The 26634-nt window shown below is 52.4% G+C and overlaps 1 protein-coding gene across 1 annotated transcript; it reads right to left on the reverse strand.

Moving 5' to 3' along the window:
* Window positions 1-5672: 5672 nt before the first annotated feature.
* VSTM2L (V-set and transmembrane domain containing 2 like) lies at window positions 5673-19487 on the reverse strand. Its single transcript, XM_047771119.1, has 3 exons — window positions 19323-19487; window positions 17618-17668; window positions 5673-7059 (listed from the first exon to the last, which is right to left on the reverse strand). Exons 1-3 carry the CDS (start codon window positions 19464-19466, stop codon window positions 6787-6789), a joined length of 468 nt encoding a protein of 155 aa, XP_047627075.1. The 5' UTR covers window positions 19467-19487; the 3' UTR covers window positions 5673-6786.
* Window positions 19488-26634: the final 7147 nt, after the last annotated feature.

Here is a 26634-nt window from a genome sequence, read left to right on the forward strand (position 1 = left end):
ATTCTCTAACTATACTCCACTGGCCACCTCCATCAGAATCCTGTTGGGCAGAGAGATTTTTGGCTCTAGAATGACCAAATCAGAACGTTTATGGGTAAAGCCCTATATCTGGGTTGCTCACAAGCTATTGTGAGTCAGATGGCCCTGGGTTTGGGTGATGTGTGGGCCTCAAGAAGGCAGGGGACCCCACCCATTTCCGGGGGCCCTGATGGAGTTCCTGAGTTCCTTCTCTCCCCTCCTGGACCAGATCCTGTCATCCCCTGCCCCAAGCTGGGTTCTCACGGAACTGCTGGGATGGCTCTGCACTGCCCTTCTAGTAGCTAATCACAGAGCCAGCGCTTACTAGGGACTTGGAATGTGGTCAGGCCTGCCCTGCACTGGAGGGTCCAGCCCCTGGGTTACAGCTTACTGGACACTCTCCCACCTTCTAAAATGGGGTATCCTTGCCTCACACGCTGAATCCCAGGATGAAGGATTGAGAACAGGGGAGCAGAGGCCTGATCCTTGCAGTGCCCCCCATTCCCATCTAGCAGTGGATGGAAAGGGAAGTTCTGGGATAGGGTTGACAGTGTGAGGGACCACACCTGAGGGCACCCAAGCAGCCAGGGTGGGTAGGACTTGGGCTGGTTGGGTAGGGGGCCTTGGGGACCAAGGGAGCTGGAGGCCTTGGAGTCATTCGCAAGCATGAGAGTCACCAGGGTCACTAGCCATAGATGTGGGTGGGGACCAATGTGAAAGCCGAGGGGGCCTGGACATCTGAATTTATAATGAGAACCTCTTCTCCCCTGCCATCCAGGCTTATTCTTTTTTGGTTGTTTGTTTGTTTTGTTGTTATTGTTGTTGTTGTTGTTGCTATTTCTTGGGCTGCTCCCGCGGCATATGGAGATTCCCAGGCTAGGGGTTGAATTGGAGCTGTAGCCACCGGCCTACGCCAGAGCCACAGCAACGCGGGATCCGAGCCGCGTCTGCAACCTACACCACAGCTCACGGCAACGCCGGGTCGTTAACCCACTGAGCAAGGGCAGGAACCGAACCTGCAACCTCATGGTTCCCAGTCGGATTCGTTAACCACTGCGCCACGACGGGAACTCCCCAGGCTTATTCTTATGCTGCAGAGCAACTAACTAGGGGTGCAGTGGCGGGGGTGGATGGGGGGAGATTCTGAGTCTTCAGGACAGGGCCTGGATACCCCCTTTAGGAACTTCCCTCTCCCAGGTCCCCTGTTTCTCTCCTTCTCCCTGGCCACACATCCCAGGCTGCTACCCCCAGCTCTGCTCTGAGGCCAGCACAAATCTGCTTTGTCTTCCACATAAAAATCATATTAATAGGAGCCAGAATTTTCCAAGTGCCTGCCGTGCGCCTGCTGTGGGCACTTGGTCCCTGTGCTATCGTTAAGAGGATCTTGTTTCCTTCGACAGCTTTATTGAGATGTAATTCAGATACTGTACAATGCACCCATGCAAAGTGTACGATACTAAGATTTCAGTGATTTTTTTTTATTTAGAGAGTTGTGTGTTCATCACCCCAATCAATCTTAGAACATTTCTGTCACCCTCAAAAGAACCCCGTACCCATTAGCAGTCACTCCCCACTTTCCTTCCCCGCCAGCCCTGGCAACTACCAATCTGTTGTTTCCATAGATTTTTCTATTCTTAGACATTTCATATGAATGGAATCATACCATATGTAATCTTTTGTATCTGGCTTCGTTCACGTAGAATAATGTTTTGATTATCACTTAGAATAATCCATGGTATAGCATGTATAAGTACTTCATTCTTTTTTATTGCCAAACAATATTGCATTGTCTGGATACACCACGTTTTATTCATCCATTCATCAGTCGATGGCTATTTGGGTTTTTTCCATTTCGAGGCTATTATTTAGAAATAACACTGCTAAAAAAGACAAAAGACAAAAAACAAACAAACAAAAAAATGCAGTTCCCATCATGGCTCAGTGGTTGGCGAACCCAACTAGTAACCATGAGGTTGAGGGTTTGATCCCTGACCTTGCTCAGTGGATTAAGGATCTGGCGTTGCCATGAGCTGTGGTATAGGTCGCAGATGCAGCTTGGATCTGGCATGGCTGTGGCTGTGGTGTAGGCCAGCAGCTACAGCTCCAATTAGACCCCTAGCCTAGGAACGTCCATGTGCCTTGGGTGAGGCCCTAAAAGAGACAGAAGAGAAAAAAAAAAAAAAAGAAATAACACTGCTATGAACGAGTATTCATGTACGAGTTTTTGTGTGGATATGTGTTTTTAGTTCTCTTGTGTATATACCTAGGAGTGGAATTGCTGGATTGTGTGGTAACTCTATGTTTAACATTCGGAGAAACTGCCAGACTGTTTTTTCCAAGCGGCTGCATCATTTTACAATTCCACCAACGGTGTATGAGGGTTGTAATTTCTCCACATCTTTGCCAATGCTTATTATTCTGTCTTTTTGATTCTTGCCATCTGAATGAAGAGTCAAATGCCTGAAGCAGGTATTTCATTATGATTTTGATTTGCATTTCCCTGGGAACACCCCCATTCTACAGAAAGAGAAACTGAGGCTCAGAGAGGGAAAGAGCCTTTCCTGGGGTCCTGAAACAAGGGTGGGCAGAGGCAGGATTCTAACCATGCACTGTCCTCTCCCCTGGGCTGCATTCCCAAAGGAGCAAGAAAAATCCCTCCAAGCCGTTGGGGAACCCTCCAAAGGGGGAGGGGACCGGAGATGAGACACAGGCCCTTGGGAGAGTGAAATGAGATCCCGTGGAACCTCTGGAAAGCCCTTTACTTGTGCATAGTAGGTACTCAGGACCTATAAGTATTTTTTTAATTTATTTTATTTACTTTTTTATAAATTAATGTATAGTTGACTTACAGTGTTGTGCAAGTTTCTGTTGTACGGCAAAGTGACCTGGTCATATATATATACATTCTTTTTCTCATGTTATCTTCCATCATAGTCTATCACAAGAGATTGGATATCGTTCCCTGTGCTATATGGTAGAGCCTCATTCCTTATCCATTCTAAATACAATAGTTTGCATCTGCTAGTCCCAAACTCCCAGTCCATCCGAATCCCTCCCCCATCCCCCCTTGGCAACCACAAGTCTGTTCTCCATATCTGTGCGTCTGTTTCTGTTCTGTAGATAGATTCATTTGTGCTATATTTTATTTTATTTTATTTTTGTCTTTTTAGGGCCACACCTGTGGCTTATGGAGGTTGCCAGGCTAGGGGTCAAATTGGAGATGTAGCTGCCGGCCTACACCACAGCCACAGCAATGCCAGATCTGAGCTGCATCTGCACCCTACACCACAGCTCACAGCAACACCAGATCCTTAACCCACTGAGCGAGGCCAGGGATCGAACCTGAGTCCTCATGGATGATAGACAGATTCATTTCCTCTGAGCCACAATGGGAACTCTAATTTGTGCCATATTTTAGATTCCACATATAAGTGATATCCTAGGGTATTTGTCTTTCTCTTTCTGACTTACTTCAGTTAGTATGAGAATCTCTAGTTGCATCCATTAGACCTGTAAGTATTGTTATCACAGTAGCAGAAGCCTATAACCTCCAGACTTTCCCAGAGGGACCTAGGCTTTTCAGGGCCTGCCTTGAATTTGGGGCTTTCTGGAAGGACCATATTCATTGAATTAAGACTGGCTGCTGGCCTGAAAGGACCACAGGTCATAGGCCATACAGCCTCAGGAATACCTGGATTCTATACCAAGTCCAGAGCCCTGCCTGCTTCACAGCCCAGTTTATCCATGTCCTCATCCAGCCAGCCAGCCTCCAGTCACTCTTCTCTGAACTTCAATTTCCTCATCTCAAAACCGAGGATACACACCTCCCTTTGGGACCGCTGTGGCAGCTGGCACAGTGCCTGGGGCACACTTAGTGCTCAGCCAATGTCAGTCACCATTTCAACAGTTCCTGGTCCCTGCCCTTGAGAGAGGCTGGTACGTCTGGCTGGCAGGGGAGCTCCAGGACAGGCAGATGCCCCAGGCTTGGGATGAGTGATGCCTGTGGTTCCTGGAGAGACACAAGAGGAGGCGCCAGCTGGCCATACTGGCTCCAAAGTCTTGATCCCAGACCAACACGCCCTCAGGCAGATTCTCAGCAGGACCGCGGCAGGTGGGACTCTTGGCTGGGATGAGCCAAAGGGCGTCCAGAGCCCAGGGCACAATGGGAGTGGGGGCCAGGATTGGCATAGCAAATTTCAATAGCTGTGTGACCTTGGGGGAGCTACTTAACTTCTCTGAGCCTGTTTCCTTAACTGCAATATGGGAATGGTGGTATTTCAGGGGAGAAAAATGAGATCCCTAAAGGGCAGTGTCTAAACCTCTGACCTGGCCAGTCCACCACTAAGAATATCATGCTCACGTGCTTGGGGCAGGGTCATGGATTATCATGCAACCAAATGGGAACACAAATTCTTGTCAACAGCAGAATGGATAAATAAGTTGATACGTTGGAGGATAGTCAGGCAGTAATAACAATGGACAAATTAGACACATGTAACAACATGGATGAATCTCACGATTATAGCAGTGTGTGCAGGAATAGCTACCGTACGATTCTGTGAATATAAAGTTCAAACGTGTAAACAAGACTCAACTATATTGTTTAAGATGACATATATATGTACACATAGGTCGTAAAATGGTAAAAGGAACATTACGAATGGGATGACCTTAAAAATCAGGGTGGGGAGATCCTGATGTGGCTCAGTGGGTTAAGAACTTGACTAGTATCCATGAGAATTCGAGTTCGATCCCTGGCCTCACTCAGTGGGTTAAGAATCCAGGTGGCGGAGTTCCCGTCGTGGCGCAGTGGTTAACGAATCCGACTAGGAACCATGAGGTTGCAGGTTCGGTCCCTGCCCTTGCTCAGTGGGTTAACGATCCGACGTTGCCGTGAGCTGTGGTGTAGGTTGCAGACGCGGCTCGGATCCCGCGTTGCTGTGGCTCTGGTGTAGGCTGGTGGCTACAGCTCCGATTCAACCCCTAGCCTGGGAACCTCCATATGCCACAGGAGCGGCCCAAGAAATAGAAACAACAACAACAAAAAAGACAAAAAAAAAAGAATGCAGGTGGCATGAGCTGTGATGTATGTCACAGATGCAGCTCTGATCCCCCGTTGCTGTGGCTGCGGCTGTGGCTGTGGCTGTGGCCAGCGCCTACAGCTCTGATTTGGCCTAGCCTGGGAACCTCCATATGCTGCCAGTGTGTCCCTAAAAAGCAAAAAAAAAAAAAAAAAAATCAGGGTGATGGTGACCTCCAAGAGGGAGGAGGGGGTTGATCTAGAAGACACACGGGCTGGGCAGGGGGGTCCAGTTCTGGGGTGCTGTTTGGTAAGGTGGCTCACCCCTACTTGCTTGGTCACTTATGTACTCACAAAACTGTAAACATGTCTCATGCTCTCTTCTGTATGTGTCATTATTTCAGAATCTGAGAATGAGTCAAGTGCCTGATACTTGGATTGGCGCTGGACAAAGTCTGGTTTCCCTTCACCTTATCCTTGCGCCATTCCCACTTGTTCTGTGCTTGGGGGGTGGAGAGCAGAAGCAGGAAGATGCTGATCGAGGCGTGGGTGTGGGCAGCCCAGCCCTCCTGGCCTCCCCCTCTCCAGCAGCACTGCTCCCAGACACAAATGCTCCAGAAGGACACTGCCCGGAGGTTTTTTAAACCACTTTATTCAGGTTGGCTGGTAGTCACGGATGGATCATGTGTACAGGGTTACCCAAATACCCCTAGGCAAAGCCCTCGGCCTCTCCCACACCCCCCACTCCATCGCTGAGGGGCAGCCTGAGCTCTGAGCCAGTTCTGAGGGGGTGTTGGGCCCAGTAGAGATATTTACAAATCACCAGGGGGTGGGTGCCCCCCATCAGGAATTGTGAGGGGATGAGTTGGGGGGGGGCTTGGCTCCCAACAGCCCCAGGCCCTTGGGTGGGTTTGGCATGGGTCCTAGGAGGGGGCTGGGATGTTAGGAGCTGGCAGAGGTGGCTCCTGGGAGAGCCTCAAAGACCCGTGAAGGGGTCCTGCTGGTGCGAAACTCTGCGTGGGGCCATGGGGTCAGAGGCGGAAAGGCCCTCTTTCCAACTTACCATGTGAAGGGGCTGATTCCTGGTCCCAGGGAGTGGGACAGGGAGCTGTTTCTCAGTGTAAGGAGGCTGAACACGGAGGACCCACCAGGAGGCAGTGAGGGGTCTCCCTCTGCTCCCAGGTCACCTATGAGCGACCCTGCCAACAAGCCATGGTTCTCTTGGGGGCTTGGGGCCCCAGGTCTTTGCCAGAGAAGAGGCCCTAGTTCTGGTCAGAAGACTGAAGTCCAAACTTGGGGAGGGGTCACTGTCCACACCCCCAGGTCCAAGCAGGGGACGGTAGGAGGGAGAGAGAGTAAGGCTGGGAGGCCCCGGCTTGGGACGGGATGGAGGACAAGCAAGCAAAGCGAAACACTGGACTCTACTGAAGCTGGTGACAGAAAAGGGGCAGCCTGGCCCCGGCCTGATGCCCCACCTCAGCGTTCAAGGCAGTTGTCCCCTAGGTGCCCTGGGGCCACCTTCTCCGAGCCAGGTCACCGCAAGGGTCTGAAGGGGAAGGGTTGGGCGGGGCTTACATGCTGAGCCAAGGGGTGGTGGGCGGAGGGCCGAAGTGGGGGCCACGGGCGGTCTCGGGGATGGGGAGGCAGCTGGACCCAGGCAGTCCCGTCCCCAGCGGTCCAGCGGCTCCTCATGCACTCGGTACTGGCGTAGGGGCACGGGGCAGGCTGGTGGCGGGGTGGGCATCAGTCTAGAGGCTGCAGGCCTCCTCGTCCACCGAGCGCTTCCGCAGCTCCTTGCCTGGCTTGGGAGGCGGCGGGGCGGGCGCGGCGGGCGGGGCCTCGGGCAGGTGCAGGACAGAGTTCTCTCCCGGCTGCACCCGCAGGTAGGCCTTGACCTTGTGGTGCCGGGCCTTGCCATCGCTGAAGTCGATGACGCGACACTCATAGGTGCCTTCGTCGGTGGGCTTCACCCGTGACAGGCGCAGCTTGTGGGAGATGTTGCTGCCCACGACCTTGACCACCTGGGGGCGACAGAGAGACGGTAACCTGTCGGCAGGGTGCCCCAGGGCTCACTTTGTGGGTGGGAGGGTCCCAGAGACACACTCACGAGGGCACGCGGAGTTCAACAGCACAAAAGCAGCAGCAACGTCAATATCCATCAACAGGTTGGATAAATGGACTGGTAGTTGGTTCATTCAGTGGAATACTGCGCAGCAGTTAAAAAGAACAAGCTATAGGTCACTGCGCAGGCACGGGTTGGAACACCGGCCCAGTGCAGTGGGTTAAGGATCCCGCATTGCCCCGCAGCTTGGCTAAGTCGATGTTGCGGCTGGGACTCTATCCCTGGCCTGGAACTCCCATACACTGTGAGTGTGGCAAAACAAATAAACAAACAAACAAAAACAGGCTTGTTAGAGCTCAGGGACACGCAGGGAGTGAAAAGATCTCATTGCAAAACTCCTCCAGTGTGATGCCATTTCTCTAAAGAAATACATGTTCTGATGATCATTGTACAACTATAAATGTAATAAATTCATTAATTAAATTAAAAAAAAAAGAAACACATGAAAATCCTCTCCCCTGGCTTTGGAGATGTGTGTGTGCAAACAAAACACAGTGGCCTGACAGCCCTGGTTGTTTCTAGGGTGCGGACCAGGGAAGGGCCATGGACCTGGGGGAGATTGCAAAGTGAATCCTTAGCTTTGTTTCTTTTAAAAAATAAAGGCTGTTCACCCCATTGGGGGGAAAGCAAGAGTGTGCTATTGTCTCTACTCTGGCTTTGGGGTGTTTGATAGGTCTTTTTTTTTTTATTTTACTTGAAATTTAATTGATATGCAGAAAGGTGCACACAGCTTCGTAAAATTTTACTCGTGTGTATGCTGGTGTGACCACCATCCAAAGCAAGGCATTGGGGCACTCACGCCCTTGTGGCCCTTCCTTGTCAGTGCTCACACCCAGAGGGTTACACGCTACGCTGCCATCTGTCGCCCTAGATCAGTGTCCCTGTTCTGGCACTCCCTGGTGTGTGGCTCCTTTCACGCAACATCGTATCAGCGAGACTTCTCCATGTTTCTGGGCTCGGTTTGCGCTTTTGTACTGCAGTGTAGTATTCCATCCTGTGGACATTCCACAACTTGTTTATCCAGCCATCGGTTGATGGACATTTGGGGAGTTTCCAGATTAGAGCTCTTAGGAATACATCTACCACAAACAGAAAGCTACCCTGAGGTTTTTGTTCAATTAAGAGCAAAAAGGCAGTTGGCCAGTCATATAAAATATAGCAAGCACCAGGGTAGCTGGGTAAAGGGGACAGGGGATTCATCTCTTTTTTGCAACTTTCTATGGGTTTGTGATTCAAATAAAAAGCTTTAAAAAAAAAAAAAAAAGTAGGAAGGAGTTGGAGTTTCTCTGGTGGCCCAGGGGGTTAAAGATCGGTGCTATCACTGCTGTGGCTTGAGTCGTTGCTGTGGTACGGGTTCCATTCCCGACTTGGGAATGCCGCAGTCACAGCCAAAAAAGAAAAAAAAAGAAGAGTTAGGCCAAAGGACTGGGGGGGGGGGGGCTTCCATATTCCCTGGCCCCTTTTCTTTCTTAGGGCCAAAAGAAACTCTGCCTCACCTCCCGCAGCCCTCACCCCATCTAGACAGAACAGGGGAGAACAGTCCCCAACTGCCAGCTGCTGCCCACTGTGCCCAACAATCTCACCACCATCTGTCAGTGCAGGTGCGCCAGGGCCAGGACAGAGCTGAGTGGGCCTCAGACCTGTGGCCTAGTCCTGAACCCTACGAGTCCCTCTCCCCCGGGGAAGTGATGGGGACAGACAACCAGCCTGCCTATTCCTACCACACCTCAAATTCTGGAGGAGGACACCCCTGCTGATCACCCTTGCAGTGAAGAGGACAGGACGAGAAAGAGGATGGTCACCACGCAACCGGGCACCCACACACATGGTGTCTAGTCATCCCACCGGGGAGTTCCCTGGTGGTCTAGTGGTTAGGACTCAGTGCTTTCACTACTGTGGCCCTGGATTTGGTCGCTGGTCTGGGAACTGAGATCCCATATCAAGCCATTGCATGCTGTGGCAAAAAAAAAAAAAAAAAAAAAAAATCACCCCTCTAATCTGCTCTGGCTTCCTTGGCCCTTTCTTCCCAGATGCCAAGCTCTCTCTGACCTCGCAGACTCTGCTGGTCTCCGTCTGGGTACTGTCCCCCATCACCTCCTTGACTGCCATTCATTCTCAAACATCACCTCCTCCAAGAAGCCTTCGATCACAACTCCTTGTTTATTTCTTTCCTAACAATTATCACATTTTGAGAATGATTTGTCTCCTTACTTGATTTTTGTTTCTCTCTCTGGCTAAACTATAAACTCCATGAGGGCAGGGATGATAGTTATTTTGTTCCATCTTAGTGACCATCATAGGGCCTGGTATCCTGTAAATAATAATAATGATAATTTCTTTTTCGGGCCACACCCTTGGCACTTGGAAGTTCCCAGACTAGGGGTTGAATCTCAGCTGCAGCTGCCGGCTTATGCCACAGCTACAGTCACAGCAACGCCAGGTCTGAGCCACATCTGTGACCTACACTGCAGCTTGCGGCAATGCCATATCCTTAACCCACTGAGCGAGTCCAGGGATTGAACCTGAGTCCTCAAGGATACTACTCAGGTTCTCAACACAATGAGCCAAATGGGAACTCCAAAAATATTTGTTAAATGAATGAACTCCCTCTCAGAGGTCCTGCTGTGGTGCAATGGGATCGGAAGTGTCTCTACAGCACCAGGATGCAGGTTTGATCCCCAGCCCAGCGCCAGGACCCAGGCTTGCTGCAGCTGCGGCATAGGTCGAAAATGCGGCTCGGAATCATCCCTAGCTGGGGACTGCCATATGACCCAGGGCAGCCAGAAAATAAGAAGGAAAAAAAAAACCAAAAGGACTCACTTTAGTCCCTCCTTTCTCCAAGTGAAGTGCTACCCAGCTTTCATGCTCTCTAATTTTAGATCACATATACGTGATCACACCCACTTTACAGATGGTGAAGCCAAGGCTCTAGAAGAAGTGGCTTCCTCATGGGCACTGACTGAGTCAGTGAGTGGCAGAGCAGGGAACTTGAACCCACGTTGCCTCCATGCACTTTAACCCTCCAAATGCTGTGACAGACCCACAGAGGGTCACCCAGAGTTGGCAGGGCTGCAGGGGGCTTGCCAGGCTCCAGAAGGGAAGAGGGCGGTGGGCAGCTGCAACGAGCCTGGCCCAGCCTCCCTTATCCTGAGTCTCCCTGCCTGGTCCTCATCCCCCATGAGAAGCAGGCAGACAGGGATCATGGCCCACCAGGGGGCAGGAGGTGGGACAGAGGCAGACTTTCCCGAGAGCCAGCAGTGGGAGACTCTCCCCGCTGGGACACCCCCTCCCCAGCACGGGGCCAGCCCAGCTGGAGGCCATCAGAGCCTATTCCACCACCTCTGACCAAGTGCACGGGGAGGTCCTGCAGCCCTGCCCCGCTCTCAGGCGAGTTAGGAGATGCTGTTGCAAATGCGCAGCGGGGAGCGAATTACCTCAACATCTGTTTCCCTCACGGATATTAATTATCCTTCATTTGTCAACCCTACAAGGCGCTAATGGAGTAATAATGCGAAGCACTGGGAGCAGCGTTAGGGAGGGAGCACCAAGCATGGCCCACCCTTCCCAGCCCCAACCTAGAGGCCAAGGCCTGGAGCTCAAGCTCTCTCCTACCTTGTCACCCCTCTGCCAGAAAGCCTGTGGCCTTCCCCACTTGGAGAGGAGGAGAGTGACAGGGAGCACGGTAGGCAGTGCTGGGAGGCTGGTTCTGACCTGACAAGTCCCCAGCAGCCTGGCCTCGGTTTGCTTGGGCTAGATTCATCCAGTCTTTCAACACACACTTAGCGAGCCGCGTGCCCGTTCTGAACTGGGCACTGGGGATTCCGCTGTGAACCAGCGGAACCCCAGCAACGCCCACACGGGCTCCAGGAGAACCCAGACCTCACAACTATTACCAAGCACCCCGGGGAGCTGGTTTCCAATAGGACAAAGGGCGAGGGCACACATTAGACACTGCTCTGCCCAGCCCCAGGGGTCTGCGCTTTTAAGCGCCATCCAGAGAACGCAAAGGCTAACGGGTAACGACAGTAGCAGTAGTGCTGGTGGCTAGTGTTTACGGAGCGCTTGAGCCTTGTGAGATGGTACACTAAAGCATCATAACCTAAACCTCACAATAACCTCACGATGGAAGCATTGCCAGGGTACCCACTGCATGGGTCAGGAGACGGAGGCCCAGAGAGATGAAGTGGTTTGCCCAAGGCCACCCAGCTGATGACAAGAGACCGGACCTTAACCACATCTCTAGGGAGCCCCCCCAGAACCAGTAAACTACATGCCTGTCTTTTCCATGCCTCCCCCCTTATTCCCTAACTCCTCCAGCCCTCCACATCATGAGGAAGCCTAACCTCTCTCAGAAGTATATTCTGTGGGAGGGGGCCCATCATCCTGCCCCCGCTTCTTGGGGGTGGTGGAGCAACCTGTTGGATTTCATCATTCACAGACTGGGCAGAAAAATCCCGCAGCCCAGCCCTCCAGCCACAACCTGAGAGAGGCTTTGAGGCCAAGAGACCCCCACGTGGCGGCCTGGCTGTAAATCATAATCACTTCGGCAGAGGCATCGACAGGCCTTAGCGGTGCAATTAAGCACCTAATTATGCTGAAAGAGACAAGGCCAGTCCACACCATGACCAAGCTCAGCCACCTCCCTACTTGCCCATGGCCCAGGCCTTTCTGGACACGGCAGGAGGCCACAGACCATCAGATGCACAGGCTGGGATCTTTCTCCTGAGCTATGCCCGGAAAAATGGGCCCATTTGCATCCATGGTGCCAGACCTTTCCTACGTGTGGCCTCAGCCTAAAGGTGATGTGGTGGCCCGGGGAGGCTGCTGGGTGTGGAATAGGGGTCAGATGGTCCCCACTCGTGCCGGGGCCTGCTCGGAGCTCTGCCACCCCCATGCCTGCATCAGTCACAGCCACTTCAGCAGCCCCTTGGTATGTCCAGAACCCAACTCAGAGGCTCCCCAAATCTGTGCCCCAGAAAGCCTCATCCACCCCAGCCAGACCCTCCCAGGCATCACCCCACCGCTCTTTTCAAACTCTGGCATAATCCATCTCGGAATCCCACTGATCCTCCCTCTAAATGGCACTGCGCCCCCTTCCCTTCTCTCCAAAATCCAGGTCCCCCTGCACCAGCCACGGTGACTCTCAGGCCCTCTCATCTGGATCATCATCACTCCAGCTCCTTTCCGATCTCTCCAAAGCCACTCTGGCCCCTTCCAATCCATCCTCCCGGGACAGCCAGACAGATCTTTCCCAAATGCCCCCAACTTAGAACCCTCCCTTTGATGGCTCCTGGCAGGGGCGACTGGGGGGACTCAGGGGGTCTCATCTTCACCTCCCCCTGGGCAACACCAGCCTGCAGCAGTTCCTCCAACAGATACTCAGAGAAGTTCCCCTCACTCCTAGTCAACCCCTTTACACTTCAGTGCTCACTTCAAATAGCCCCTCTTCCAGGAAGCCCTCCAGACCCCCTAGACCAAGTCCGATCCCCTGTTACTGGTTGCACGCTTTCTCATTTCGATAGCCACGGTTGTAATTTTATATTTTATCATGTGCAATTAGTTGGTTAACATCCATCCCCCACACACTGACTGGGAGAACACTGAGGGCAGGGACTGGGTGTGTGTGACCACGGCCTTCACAGAGTAATCTTTGCAGCCCCCAGCCAAAGGCTGGCTGCTCTGTGGATGTTTTAAGGTGAATGGAGTGATTTTGCCCGTGAATCCCGCCTCCCTTTCAGACTTCAGAGTTCCATGCTCTGTGTATGCTGTGGATCACTGCAGGAATTTCAAGAAAATACAGAAACGTCTACTGCAGAAAATAAAGTTGTAGTACATCATGACCCACTGCCTGGCCTGTTACTCCTTCATGAAGGATGCAGACCTAGTGTGCTGCTCCCGTGGTCCCAGCCCCTACCCCACCTCCACCTGAAAACATGCAGGATCCAGATGTGTGCCACATGTGTGTGACAGCCTGGCAGAGCAGGCAGGGGCTTAACCTACATGGCCTTTCAGTTGATCTGATAAACGATGCTGCCTTTTAACTATTTATTGGGATTTGGGGATGGGGTTGCAGTGTGCTTCCTAAGGACTCTTTGGCTGTTCCTGGCTTTTAGGGCTTGGCTGGAGAAGAGGCAAGGGTTAGGATAAGTCATCTGGAGCACTAGGGCCATATGTATATAAGACCCAGGCTACCCATGGCTGTTTTCAACTGAAACAGGTTACATGAACTGAATCTACAGCATAAAGGACTTCAGTTAGACCAAAAGAGGGACTAACGGTGATGAAGGCAGGTGAGCCCCCTGGGAAAGAAGGTGTGTGTGGAGAATTTCACCTTCTTTTAAAATCATGACGTTGGGGAATCATCTCTACTTGCAAAACTAGTTAAAGGAAGTTAACCTTCGGTTAAGTCAAAAGAAGAACTACCAGAACTTGAAAATGGACGTAAGCAGAATTTGCCCAAGCCGCAGTAACGAGGCCCTGATGGTGGAATCCTCAGAATATACTTTTTGTACCACTTCACATCTGTACTCCAGACAAAAATATAGTAACTTGGGAGTTCCCCAGTGGTTCAGTGGGTTAAGGATCTGGCCTTGTCACTGCTGTGGCTTGGGCACTGCTGTGACGCAGCTTGGATCCCTGGCAGGGAACTTCCGCATGTTTCAGGTACAGTCAAAAGAAAATAGAAACTTGAAATACTGTGTTTAAAGAAATTCTCATGTTCTGTCATTAAATTATTTGCCTAATATTTGACTATATGATTTGTTTTAAGTACTTTACATATATGCCAAGAACCAGCTGTCAGGAATGTTTAAGAATTATGTATGGTAATATTTCGAGATGGTTTTATTGCAATGAGCATTGTTTACTTTCTTGTCAGCGAGATGCATGATATAAAATAATAACTATTGATTTAAAAAAAAAAAAAAAGCTCCCAAGGGAGTTCTCAAGAGAGAGATTTTTAAGGCAGAGGGGTTCTTCCCTAGGCCCCCAAGTTAAATGAGATAATTCATGTAAAGACTCATCATGGTTCCTGACATATGGTAGGCACTCAATAAATGTTAGCTGCTTTTATTATTATTATAATCTTCGTCATCATCATAGATGCCTGTTCTCTGAAATAAATGATCTGCCTGTGAGGAGGCTCTGAGTTGGGTTGGTTTGTTTGTTTGTTTTTTGTCTCTTTAGGACTGCACAGCACACGGAGGCTCCCAGGCCAGAGGTCAAATCGGATGTAGCCTCCGGCCTACACCACAGCCACAGCAAGGCCAGATCTGAGCCGAGCCTGCCACCTACACCACTGCTCACAGCAACACCGGATCCTTAACCCACTGAGTGAGGCCAGGGATCGGTCCTGCATCCTCATGGATACTAGTCAGATACGTTTCCACTGAGCCATGATGGGAACTCCTTTCTCTGGTGGCTCCTGCAGATTCAGGGCCTGTGTTCCCCAGGTCCCCTGATCCCACACGAGTCCTCTGCACAGGCACGTCACACATCATGTTGGCATGTCCGTGTATCAGAAATCTGCGTCTGGCTTTACACTGCCATTGTCCTGGGGGTGTGTGTGTGTGTGAGAAAGAGAGATGGTTGTTCGATAAATATTTATTGGGCACTGACTACCTGCCAGGCACTGTGCCAGGCTCTGGAAATGTTAACAGTCAGGCAGGCAGGCACTGTCCCAGTCCCACCATCTCCAGGGAAGGCGGGCATGAAACAAATGCTCACACGCATGGCTAAGTACACACAGAGATGTGGCCAGCAGGGAGAAGCAAGGGGCGCCGGCCGAGTCTCGGGGTCATGGGGGGCTTGATGAGCTGAGCCCTGAAGGAAGAGAGGGGAATGGTTTTCCAGGCAGAGGGACTGGCCTGTGCAAAGGCCAGGAGGTAGGAAGGGAGCGGAGGCTGGCAGGCAGCCAGGCTTGGGAGGGGAAGGGGAGCCAGGTCAAGAACAATGAGATAGCCCACATGGTGAGCAGAATGAATCCCACAGAACCTCAAAGGCCATGGAGAAGAGTCTGTGCCTTCTCCTAAGCTGCAGGAAATCAGGGTGTACCTCTGCTTACAGGTGTACACTAACTGTGCATCCGTGTATTTAAGAAGTCACATTCACGATGGGGAGCTCTGGGTCTGTCCATCTGTGAGCTTCCTAACGGGAGCCCCAGAACCCCAGCTGGTGCAGGCATTACAGGGGCTGCGGGGTGGGGTGGGGATGGGGGAGTGCGGATCACACAATCATGGTGAGCCCATTTATTTTATTTAACTAATTAGCATCTTCACATTCCCCTCACGTGGAGCTCGGCAGCCTCGAATTCTAATCCTCTAAGTCAATTAGATTATTCTATCCTTTGCCTGAGACGCTCCTTAAACCCCAAACAAAATCATTGGCGAGAGAGTTGCGATGAATGGGTGTATACACACAGAGCTCTACCTGCCAGGGCTTAACTGAAGGGTATTTGGGCAAGAAACGTGGTATTACGTACGGGTCTGCCTTTGGCAGAGGATGAGGGTGAGGATGAAGGGCCAGGGGTTTAGAGGGGATGAACCAGCAGCTGCCCTGAGCTGGAAATGGCTCAAATTTCCAGATCCCAACTCAGAAAGGCCCAGGGCAGGCTACACAAACGGCGCTTTGAAGGCTCTCTTTCTGTCATCTGCCCACCTCCTGCCTCTACTCTGCCACTTCCACAGCCCGGCACGGCACCTCATGCCTCCTGCTGCCCACTCTTTACACTGTGACTTCTGCTTGGGGGCCTTCTCTGTCTAACTGGCCTTGGGGACCTGAGCTGCCCCACAAGTCTTTGAAGGGCTTTGAAAAGAGCAGCAGAAAAGCGTGAATTTGAGATGCAAAGTATTACATTGAGAATGGATAAGCAATGAGGTCCTGCTGTATAGTAGAGGGACCTATATTTGATCACTTGTGATAGAACGTGATGGAAGATAATACGAGAAGAAGAATGTATACATATATATAACTGGGTCACTTTCCTGTACAGCTGAAATTGACAGAGCACTGTAAATCAAATATAATAAAGTTTAAAAAATAAAATAAGGAGTTCCCGTTGTGTCTCAGCAGGTTAAGAATCCGATTAGGAGCCATGAGGATGCAAGTTCAATCCCTGGCCTCAGTGGGTTAAGGATCCAGCATTGCCTTGAGTTTCAGCATAGGTCCCAGATGAGCCTTGGATCTGGTGTTACTATGGCTGTGATGCAGGCTGGCAGCTGCAGCTCTGATCTGACCCCTAGCCTGGGAACTTCCATGTGCTGCAGGTGAGGCTCTAATACTAAAATAAAATAAAGTAAAATAAAATAAAATAAAAACAAAACGAAGAGTTCTCACTGTAGCGCAATGGGATTGGCAGGGTCTTGGGAGCACTGGGACGCAGGTTTGATCCCCTGGCCCAGCATAGTGGGTTAAGGATCTGGTGTTGCCGCAACTGTGGCTTAGGTCGCAACTATGCCTCAGATCTGATCCCTGGCCCTGGAACTCCATATGCCGCGGGGTGGTCAAAAGAAGAAAGAAAAAAATATATGAGAGGATGTGTATTGAAAAAAAATAAGGAAAAGCATGAATTTGGAGGTCACTTGCACACGTGGACACCTACACCCTTTCGGGCACCTGCGTCTTCTGAGTGTGTGGGTGGAGGACTTTCAGCCTCCTGCCAGGCTGACCGCAGGCCCCACGCACGAACCCAGCCTGGTCCCATGGCCACTCGTGTCGCTAGGCCAGTCCCCTCTACTCAGTCCCTTTCATCTCTTTTCTCAACCCTGTCTGCCTCTTCCAGGCCCCACGAAAACTGTCACTCCCTGAGCATCCCGTGGGTGTCCCTGACCATCTTACTGGGCTCCAACAGAGCCTGGAGATGAAAATCTCAAGGCAGCTCAGTCTAGTCATGACCTCTAGCCAGGCTTTGACCCCTCTATGCCTCAGTTGCCGAACCTATACAATGGGCAGATGCTTGCCCTTCCCTAGAGACAGGCAGCAATGCTAAAATGAGTAAGGCATTAGAAAGCCTGGCCAGTCCTGCAGTCCTTTGGCTGGAGTTCCCCTGTCCCACCTCACGTCCGGAGCCAGATGACCCAAATGGCCATGAGATGCCGCAGCAGTCATTCGTGATGGGCTGAAAAAAGCTGGCTCAGTCACATTAGACCCTGTCAGTTCGCCAAATAAAAAACGCCACCAAGACAGACATGAAGCTTCAGGGAGGCACACAGCCTTGGCCCTGGAAGGAGAGACTGCATCTTTTCTCTCCCATCATTTGTTTGTGCTGTCATTCAATGAACTTGAAAAATCTCTGGCTTTTAAAAAACAGAGACAGGACAATTTTTTCCCCTTCTTTTTTCCCTTTTTTTCTCCATCTTCTTGCCCAAGCTCCCTGCTGAACTGGACCAATTTTTTTTTTTTTTTAATTTCAGCTGTGTCCTCCATTAAAGCCCTTGTGAGAAGTCATTATCAAAACTCACACTTATTTTGGTTGCGTCCTTCCCTGCGTCTTCCTGCTGAGATGCTTTTAGCTGTTGGGAGCAGGAGGGTGGAGAAAGCAGAGACAAGGCATTAGCATCACTGGGTGGGGATACAAACAACAGCTAGGATTCTCAAGACGGCAGGTGATGCTCTGGGGACCGTAGGGTCTGGAGTTGGGGGTCCCTCCACTCTGTGTCCACTCAGGGGATGGGGGAGAGTCAGAGCAAAGATAAAGGAGATGCCTGTCAAGCTGACTGTGCGTGTGCTTTGCATTCATATATGTAGGATCTTTGGGGATATATGGCGTGCACACATGTGAACAGGTAATAATGAGTCAGCTTGATGTGTTGGTACACTCGCGCCTCTCTCTCTGTGTGTGAATGTGCCATGTTTCCTGGCATGTTCGCAGCAGGTGCTGTCGGAGCCCTGCCCGTATACCCTCCCCTGCAGGCTGACCCCACAGGCTTTCAACAGTAAAGACTGCAACTTTTTGCCTAAGGTTTTCTCGACCATCCAAGTCTTCTAAGCCGGTGTGCTGGGAAGTGGACACCCCAGGAGCCAGAGAAGCTTCATGTGCATTTGCGAATACGTTCGATGTCATTTCACGCAACACGCAAGAATGTGAGCGTGCTCATAAGTGCAAACGAAGGTGTCATGTGCGTTCATACGTGAAGAGGTAGGCAGATACGTATGTATTTGCATACTATTTGTGCATACGTCAATGTCAGAATGAGAGTGTCGTCGTTTGAGTTCCTTCAGAAACAGACCTTAAGACAAAGATTCAAGTGAGTGGTTTATCTGGGAGGTGATCCCAAAAAAAATCAGGAGGAGAGGGAGGGGGACAAAAGAGGGAAGGAAGCCAATCATGGGTATGTCATCAAGCCAGTTACCACCATGGGCAACTGGAACTTACTCCCGCCAGGCACGTGGGGGAAAGAGGGTAGAATACTCTTCAGTTATCCCAGCCAAGGGGCAAGGGAGCTGGGGTATGTACCTTCCAATGCCCGTCCATCATTGGTGGAGCGCTTTTCCAGCCTGCCCTGCCGGCCAGCAGGGCCTCTTGTCCAGAGAAAACCCTCGGGCAGTGTTGCAGGGGGTGGCAGTTGGCAGTGAGCTGGTGGCAAGGGATGGTGCTTGCCTGGCATGTGGGCGAGGACACGGATAGCTCGTGCCCCCCACCCTGCGCTGTGTCCATGTGAGTGTGCACGTGTGTAGAGGTGAATGCGTGTGCCGTGGTTGGGTTGCCTTGAGTATCTGCAGGTACGTGGAAGGGCATGTGTGCACATTTGTGTGTGACGAAACGCAGCAAGAATGCTGCCTCTTTAGGAAACAAATGCCCACGTGACTCAGAGAAGTAATGGAAGGTGAGTCAGGACACCTGCCTGGCCTGGTAACCTGGAGCCAGCCTCTGTCCATCTGGCCTCAGTTTCCCCACCTGTACATGAAGGGAGGGACTCTGTGCTCCTTGGAGGGTCCTTCTCCATGCGCCCACCCCAAGTGCTCTGCCTAGCCCTGCCCCCGTCCCCCTCTCCCTACAGACCTCCATTCCAGAAAGAAGGGAGAGGGACAGCTTGGAGTCACAGATGACAAAGAGCTGGGGCCCGTACCCCTCAGAGGAGATGAGGGGCAGACACATCCCTCCCCAGGGGGTGCGTGGGCAGGATTCTCCCAGCCCAGCTCCGGAGGTCTCCCCAGGGGCCGTACCTGGTTCGAGGCCCATGCCTGCTTGTCCGTCCAATCCCTGTGGCTCCGCACGTACCACCACTGGATCTCCAGCGAGTAGGAGGGGGAGCCGCTGCCGCGGAAGGAGCAAGCCATCTCCACATCCTCGCCCGTCCGCGCCGTCATGTCGTGGGGTGTCTCTGTGAACAGCGCTGTTCGGAGAAACCAGGGGAGGAGAGGTCGGGACTCAGGAGACAGGAAGGCGGGCAGCATGGGGCCGGGCGAGGTGTGCAGAGGTGGACAGAGTGGAGCAGCCAGGCCTGCGGGTGGGGCTGGTGGCCTGGCTTCGAGAGGGGCATCTTGACAAGCTCTGCGAGGCTGGGCAGGGGGCTGGGCGCCAGCAGCTGGCACGACTGGGAGAAGAAGGAGTAGGTCCTGGAGCGTGGTATGCCCCACGCGAGCTGGGCCTTGATCCCGGAGCCCGGGCACTACAGAATTCTCGAGAAGGGAGTGATGGACCCATCACTGCTCAGGGAGGGCTTGGTTGGAGGGTGGGAACAAGGAGGCCAGGAGGCCAGGGAGGAAAATGCCATTTTCATCCATTCTTCCAGATTCCTTCCAGCTGTCCTCGCCCTGGGTTATTCCAACCCCAGTGAACAGCATTCATCACTGTCTTTGCAAAACCAAATCAGACCCGGCCACCACAACCCAGAACCCTCCCTGGTCTCCTCCGCACCAGGCTGGGGGCCCTGCCTGCCTCCTCCCAGGGTCTCCAATCTATCCTGTGACTGTGCCTCACTTTCCCACCTCGCTTTTGCCCCCGCCCCCAGCCATTCCCAAAGCCTGGAATGTTCTTTCCTTGGTCCCTCTTTGTCTGGAAAGTCACTCAAAGCTCAGCTCAACTTGGCCCCTCAGAGAGCCCTTCCCTGCCCTCTGGGTGGGTTTCCTGCAACTCCCCACCTCCCAGCATCTCTTCACTGCATTCACTGCTGGTCACAGCTGCATGAGAACAGGGACCAGAGCTCCCCCTGGCTACACACTTCCCGGCACCCGGTAGGTATCCTGAGCCAGTGATACATTCCCCATCTTCTCAGGTCCCCAGGGAGCGGTGGGAGCCACATGGGCCTCCCTTCCCCCAAGCAGGGTTCAGTTTCTACACCAAATCCCCAAGCAGGCAGTTCCCCAGACCCAGCAGGAGCCCCACCCCCGCCACCCCTGCCAGGCGGCCAGGTAAACGTGGCCCAGCACCGCTCCCCGCCATATGTTCTGTCTCTGTCTCTCCAAACAAATACTGTCCTGAGATGTAATTAGAATTCTTTCCTCTTCTCAGGAGAGATTATCTCGCCCCCGAAAGACGCCTGGCAACGGCAGGTCACCCACAGAATGTGCCTCCATCAGTCCCCCACATGCCCACCTTGCAGCCGCAGCCTGCCAGATACCCCCACCCGCGGGCAGACATGCCCACCTCACAGTCCCAAGGGTCCCTCCCAGCCCTTCCCAACCCAGCTGGGCTCAGGGCAGGAGGAAGCAGAACCTCCTCTGGGGGCCGCCTGCCTCCATCTCCTCCCCAAGATCCCGAGGGATCGACCCGCTCCTGCTCTTTCTACTCTCCATCTAGGGTTTCCAAGTGGAGCTTGACTCCAGCTTCTGGGCTCTGAGAAAGTCTGCACCATCCCTGATCTCCAAGGTCACGGGTTCAGGCGGCCCACGGTCTCTGAGGTTCGGGAGGGACTGGCTGCTGTTGCATAACAAACCCGTTTAAGAAAAATGGATGTTGGAGTTCCCGTCATGGTGCAGTGGTTAACGAATCCGACTAGGAACCATGAGGTTGCGGGTTTGATCCCTGGGCTTGCTCGGTGGGTTAAGGATCCAGCATTGCTGTGAGCTGTGGTATAGGTTGCAGATGCCGCTGGGATCTGGTGTTGCTGTGGCTCTGGCGTAGGCCAGTGGCTGCAGCTCTGATTAGACCCCTAGCCTGGGAACCTCCATATGCCATGGGAGCAGCCCAAGAAATGGCAAAGAAAAAAAAGAAAAATGGATGTTGTTTGAGTTCGTGAACCCGTGCCAGGTGCGGTGTTCGGTCATCTGAGAGCTGGGGGCTGTCCTTATTCCCAGGGGGCGGGGGACAAATGTCTCTTGGAGAAGGGTACCTGCCCATCCCCCCTTTGCCTTCCGGGTGCCCAGGCCCCAAACTGTAGAGTCACACTTCCCTCTCCCCTTCCTTCTCTTCTATTCCCCAATTCGGCCTCTGCAGAACCCATGAGTTCTGCCTCCAGAACTGATCCAGAATCCGGCCTCCTCTCCCCCTTCCTCTGCCCCACACTGGGCCGGCCGCAACCAGCTCCACCCGTAATAGTGGGGTACCCTCCTCACTGCCCCCCCCACCCCCGCCACCTGTCCTTCTTGACAATTTTCAACACAGCAGCCAGAGGGAATTCAGCAAAATACTAATCTCTGTCTCTTTCCTCAAAATGTTCATGGCGCCCTTGCCTTAAGAGTAAAAACCAAAGCCTTTCCCATGGCTGACAGGCCCTCTGTGTGCAGGCCACCCCCTATTTTGTCAGCTTCTATTTCCCCCTCACTCACTCCATTCCTGACCCAAGGCCTCCTCGCTGTTCCTTGAACATTCCAGCTGAGATCCTACCTCAGGACCTTTGCACTTGCTGTCTCCTCTGCCTCGAACGCTCTTCCTCCAGATCCCCACATGGCTCCCTCCCTCCCCTGCTTCAGGACTCTGCTCAATTGTCACCTCACTTAAAACTGCATCTCTCACCCCAACCCAGTGCTTCGAATCCCTCTTCTCTGCCAACAAACTATTAGTGCTGACTGCTAGAACTTTCTGCAATGAGAAAAATGTTCTATAACTGAACTCATAGAGTAGCCACCAGCCACATCTATCTGTTGAACAGCTGAAATATGGCTGGTGTGAATGAGGAACTGAATTTTAAGCTTTACTTTATTTATTTACTTATTATTATTATTTTTTTTTGGTCTTTTTGCCTTTTCTTGGGCCACTCTCCCTCGGCATATGGAGGTTCCCAGGCTAGGGGTCCAATCGGAGCTGTAGCCACCCGCCTACGCCAGAGCCACAGCAACGCAGGATCCGAACCGCGTCTGCAACCTACACCACAGCTCACGGCAACGCCGGACCCTTAACCCACTGAGCAAGGCCAGGGATCGAACCCTCAACCTCATGGTTCCTAGTCGGATTCGTTAACCACTGCGTCACGACGGGAACTCCAGCTTTACTTTATTTAAATTCATTTAAATTTAAGTGGAAATGACCATTTGTAGATAATGGCTACTAAGCTGGACAGCATGGCTGATACACTTATTTTATTTATGTTTATAGTTTGCTCTCCCTTTCAGGAGGCAGAGGCTGTGCCTGTCTTGTCTTGGCACATAGTAGGAACAGTGCTTGGCACATAGTAGGTGCTCAATAAACACCTTCTTGGATAAATGAATGAAGAGACATGGCTGGTAAGTGATGGGGCAGGGTCCAGAGGGAAGAGGGTCCTGGTCTGAGTGTCCTGGGCCAGGCCCAGCCCTCCGTGCCTTTCCTGATGCTGACTTGCCAGCTGGAGTGGGACTGAATGGGGCCACTGAGGACCTGAGCCACCAGGAGGGGCTAGGAGGTGATCAGAGTGAGCCATTGGCCCCTAGCTCTGAGACAGGGGTTTTCTGCTCTGATCCAGGCCCCTGCCCCCTCAAAACCCCCCTTTGCAATGAGGGGAAGGAGGAGAGGGGCGAGGCCCCCTAGTTGGATCAGAGGTAACCAGTGGGGTGACCCTCCTGGCCAAGGGGGACACAGCTGTCCCCTCCAGGTGCCACTGCCTGAGCCACAGAAATCAGGAAGTACCCACCATTTTCCCTCCTGCAAATGGAGAAAGTGGTTCCAGAGCTCCTGGGGGCAGGGCTTGCCCATCCCAGGATCACCCAGCGAGGAGGGGCAGAGCCAGCCCTGGAACGTGGCCTGTGACTTGGCCACAGCGCTTCTCCTCCCAGAGTTGAGTGAGTGAGGGAAGGACATCTGTCCAACAGGAGGATGGGAAATGGTACAGGGGGCTCTCATGGGTGAAAGGAAGGGCAGAGGGGGGCTGTCGTGGTGGGGGAGGTTCATCAGGGTGACCTAGGGAGGTGCTGGCCTCCATCTACCCACACTCAGCCTCCTCCTGCCCACAGCTCCTGGCCAGCTGACTGAAACCCCCTTGACCTGGGCCCACCAGACTTTTGGTTTTTTTTAATGGTTGCACCTGCAGCATATGCAAGTTCTTGGGCCACGGACTAAATCCAAGTCACAGCCAAGGCCTATGCTGCAGCTGCAGCAACTCCAGATCTTTCAATCCACTATACCGGGCCAGGAACTGAAGCCATGCCTCCACAGAGACCTGAGCCAATGCAGTCAGATTCTTAGCCTCCTGCGCCACAGTGGGAACACCTCACCAGCTCTTCTTACTGATGCAGAAAGAGAGGTTCAGAGAGGGCAATATCTGGCCTGGGGCTACACAGAAGCCCAGGGTCTGCAAGGTCAGGCTCCAGGCTCTGAGTCCACGGCCAGGCCCTCTCAGCCCCCAGCAGCCTTGGGGGAGGTCCCCAGCACCCAGCCAGCACCTCTCCCCATGCCTGAACCCCAGTAACAGTCACTTAGAGGGTGCCGTTCGACAGACAAAATGCAAACCGTGCATGCAAGGGACATGCGAAATTTTCGATTTTCTGTAGCCACATTTTAAAAAGGAACAAAAAAAATTTTTTAACAGGTGAAATTAAATTTAATCATTTATTTTATTTAACCCAAGCTATCAAAAAATTGTTTTAACATGTATAAAAATTATTAATGAGATATTTTACATTCCTTTTTGTGTGAAGTCTTGGAACTCCAGCATGTATTTTACATGATTACAACACAACCCAATTTAGACTAGCCACATTCCCACTGCTCAGTTGCCACATACGGCGGGCATCGTGGCAGGTGGTGACTCTGTGCCAGCCTCAGCTCCCCTCCCCCTCACATATCCCCATGCCTCAGAGGAGGCAGCCCAGGCCCAGCATAGGACACCCTTCCAAGGCCACATGGCAGAGCTTGGATTTGAACCCAGGCCTGTCTCTGAAGGCCATGCTCTTCCCAGAGAATTTAAACTCTCTTTGGTGGTAGGGCTCTTTCTTTAAAAAGAACAGTCCCAAATAGCCAACTTGCCCTGGAGCTGCCCTGGGTAGGGAGTCTGGGTGATTCTGGGTGCAAAGGCCTGGGCAGGTACAGAGGGAATCATGGGAGGCTTCTGGGAGGAGGTGTTGCTTCCCCCTGGTCCCAGGTGGGCCAAACAGTCCTGAGCTGGAGGGTAGAGGGGCATTGGCTGGGAGGATGGAGAGAGAATCCGGAGCCAGGAGAATTGGCTGTAGGTGCAGCCACCAGCTCTCCCTCCCCATAGTGGGCCCTGGTCCCCTCAGACCCTGCCAGGAGGTGCTTGGTGGGGGTGGGGAGAAGACCCCTCAGATCCCACTGGCTCCATCCTCGGTGGTCAAGGGGGCAACGCGTCCTCAGGACAAGTGGGAAAACCGAGGCTCTCGGCATTTGATGGCGTTCCTGAGTCTCCCTGTTCAGAGGGAGCAGCATGAAGGCTCTGCTCCAAGGAACCCTCCTCTCTCCCCCTCCCCCACCCTGAGGAAAAGCCTGTGCCAGAAGCACAGGCTTCTGGAAAAGCACCAGAAACACGGGCCTGGGGGCCTGGGAGGAGGGACTGAGCTTGTTTCTGCCAAGACTTGCTGTGTGACCTTGAGAGAATTTCTCTCCCTCTCTGAGCCTCCGTTTGCTCCTCTATACAATGGGCGTTAGTCCTCATGGTCTGAGACCCCCACCAGCTCAGACATCCTAAGGGGGAAAGTGCCTCATCCATTGGGAAGGGGGGGGGGGTCCCTTGCACTTGGGAGAAGATGGCAAGCTGTGAGGAGGTGGTGGCATGTCAGCCAGGCCCTGAAGGACGGGTAGAAACTGACAAGCCAAGGCGGAGAAGAGGGATGGTGTGAGCCAAGGAGAAGGAGGGAAACCCAGGGAGCTTTGCTTAAATAAGAATAATCCACAGCATTTATTGAGCGCCTAATGCATGCCTAGTGCTATGCAGACACTGACTCTAAGTTTCTAATCCACTCACTCCCATTTGACAGATGAGGAAAATGAGGCTCAGAAAGGTGACATAATTTGCCCAGCATTCACATGGAGCTGAATTTTGAACCTAGATCTGACCAGCAGGTGTGACCAAAACCCCAGCATCCATCAGCCCCCATCAGAATTTGGTCTGAATTATCGTGTAAACTTCAGCCACCAGGCTCCACATGTCTGCATCCCATTTGTACACCTCCAGAGATGGGGAGCTCCGTTCCTCCTGCCTCCACTCAAAGTGCGCAGCTCTAATGGCCAAGAGGTTCTTGCTCCCTCTCTAGATTCTGTCATGAGGACACAGCATCAGCACAAAATCCATGTTAATTTTTTTTTTCTTTTTAGAGCCGTACCTTTGGCATGTGGAAGTTTCCAGGCTAGGGGCTGAATTGGAGCTACAGCTGCCAGCCAACACCACAGCCACAGCAACACCAGATCCAAGTCACATCTGTGACCTACACACAGCTCACGGCAATGCCAGATCCTTCACTCACTGAGCAAGGCCAGGGATTGAACCTGCGTCCTTGTGAATACTAGTCAGATTTGTTTCCACGACGGGAACTCTTGATCCACATTAATTTCGATGAAACCACGACAATGAGGATGGTCTCTAAGAAATATGGAGTACCTGTTGGGTATGTGCCAAGCTCTGCACACACATTTTCTGATGCCCCCACCAGGAGGCCATGGGGTAGGTGTCATTAGCATCCCCATTTTTCAGACGGGGAAGCTGAGGCTCAGAGAAGAGCAGTGACTTGCCCAAGGCCACAGAGGAACCCCGTTCTAGAGGACTCAGGAGTGGGAGCCCATAACTTCTAGACCATGCGCCTCTAACCTTCCCCCTCATCTCCCCGTCAGCATCCCCACTAAATCTGGGACATGAAAATCCTCTCTCCTATTTGACTTCCTCCCACCTCTGAGCCCTCCCTCCCTGTTCAGGTAACTCCTCACAGGCCGTCCCCAGGGAGGCCAGTATAATTATAGATTTTTGAGAAGGATGCAATTGCGCTCTCCAGCCCCGGGGCCTGAGCAGGGCTGGGCTCACTGGGCAGACAATTAAAATGGCTTTCGACAAATTAGGCTTCTGCAGGAGAAGGAAAAAGGGGCTTGACTGAATGCAACATCTTCTTCTTTTTAATTGGGGGAGCAATGTGTGAATTAACCCCAGGCCTGGCTATCAGGGCATCATCTGCTGGAAACAGC

The sequence above is a fragment of the Phacochoerus africanus genome, chromosome 3 (genome assembly GCF_016906955.1).
Source record: "Phacochoerus africanus isolate WHEZ1 chromosome 3, ROS_Pafr_v1, whole genome shotgun sequence".
NCBI classification, from domain to species: Eukaryota; Metazoa; Chordata; class Mammalia; order Artiodactyla; family Suidae; genus Phacochoerus; species Phacochoerus africanus.

What these genes read in the sequence shown, in the direction of transcription:
- VSTM2L (XM_047771119.1), bottom strand. Translation starts at nt 19,466, where the DNA reads ATGACGGCGCGGACGGGCGAGGATGTGGAGATGGCTTGCTCCTTCCGC. An exon ending in AGGCATGGGCCTCGAACCAG is followed by an intron (nt 17,669 to 19,322) that starts GTACGGCCCCTG and finishes TGCTCCCAACAG; the next exon opens with CTAAAAGCATCTCAGCAGGA. An exon ending in AGGACGCAACCAAAATAAGT is followed by an intron (nt 7,060 to 17,617) that starts GTGAGTTTTGAT and finishes TGTCGCCCCCAG; the next exon opens with GTGGTCAAGGTCGTGGGCAG.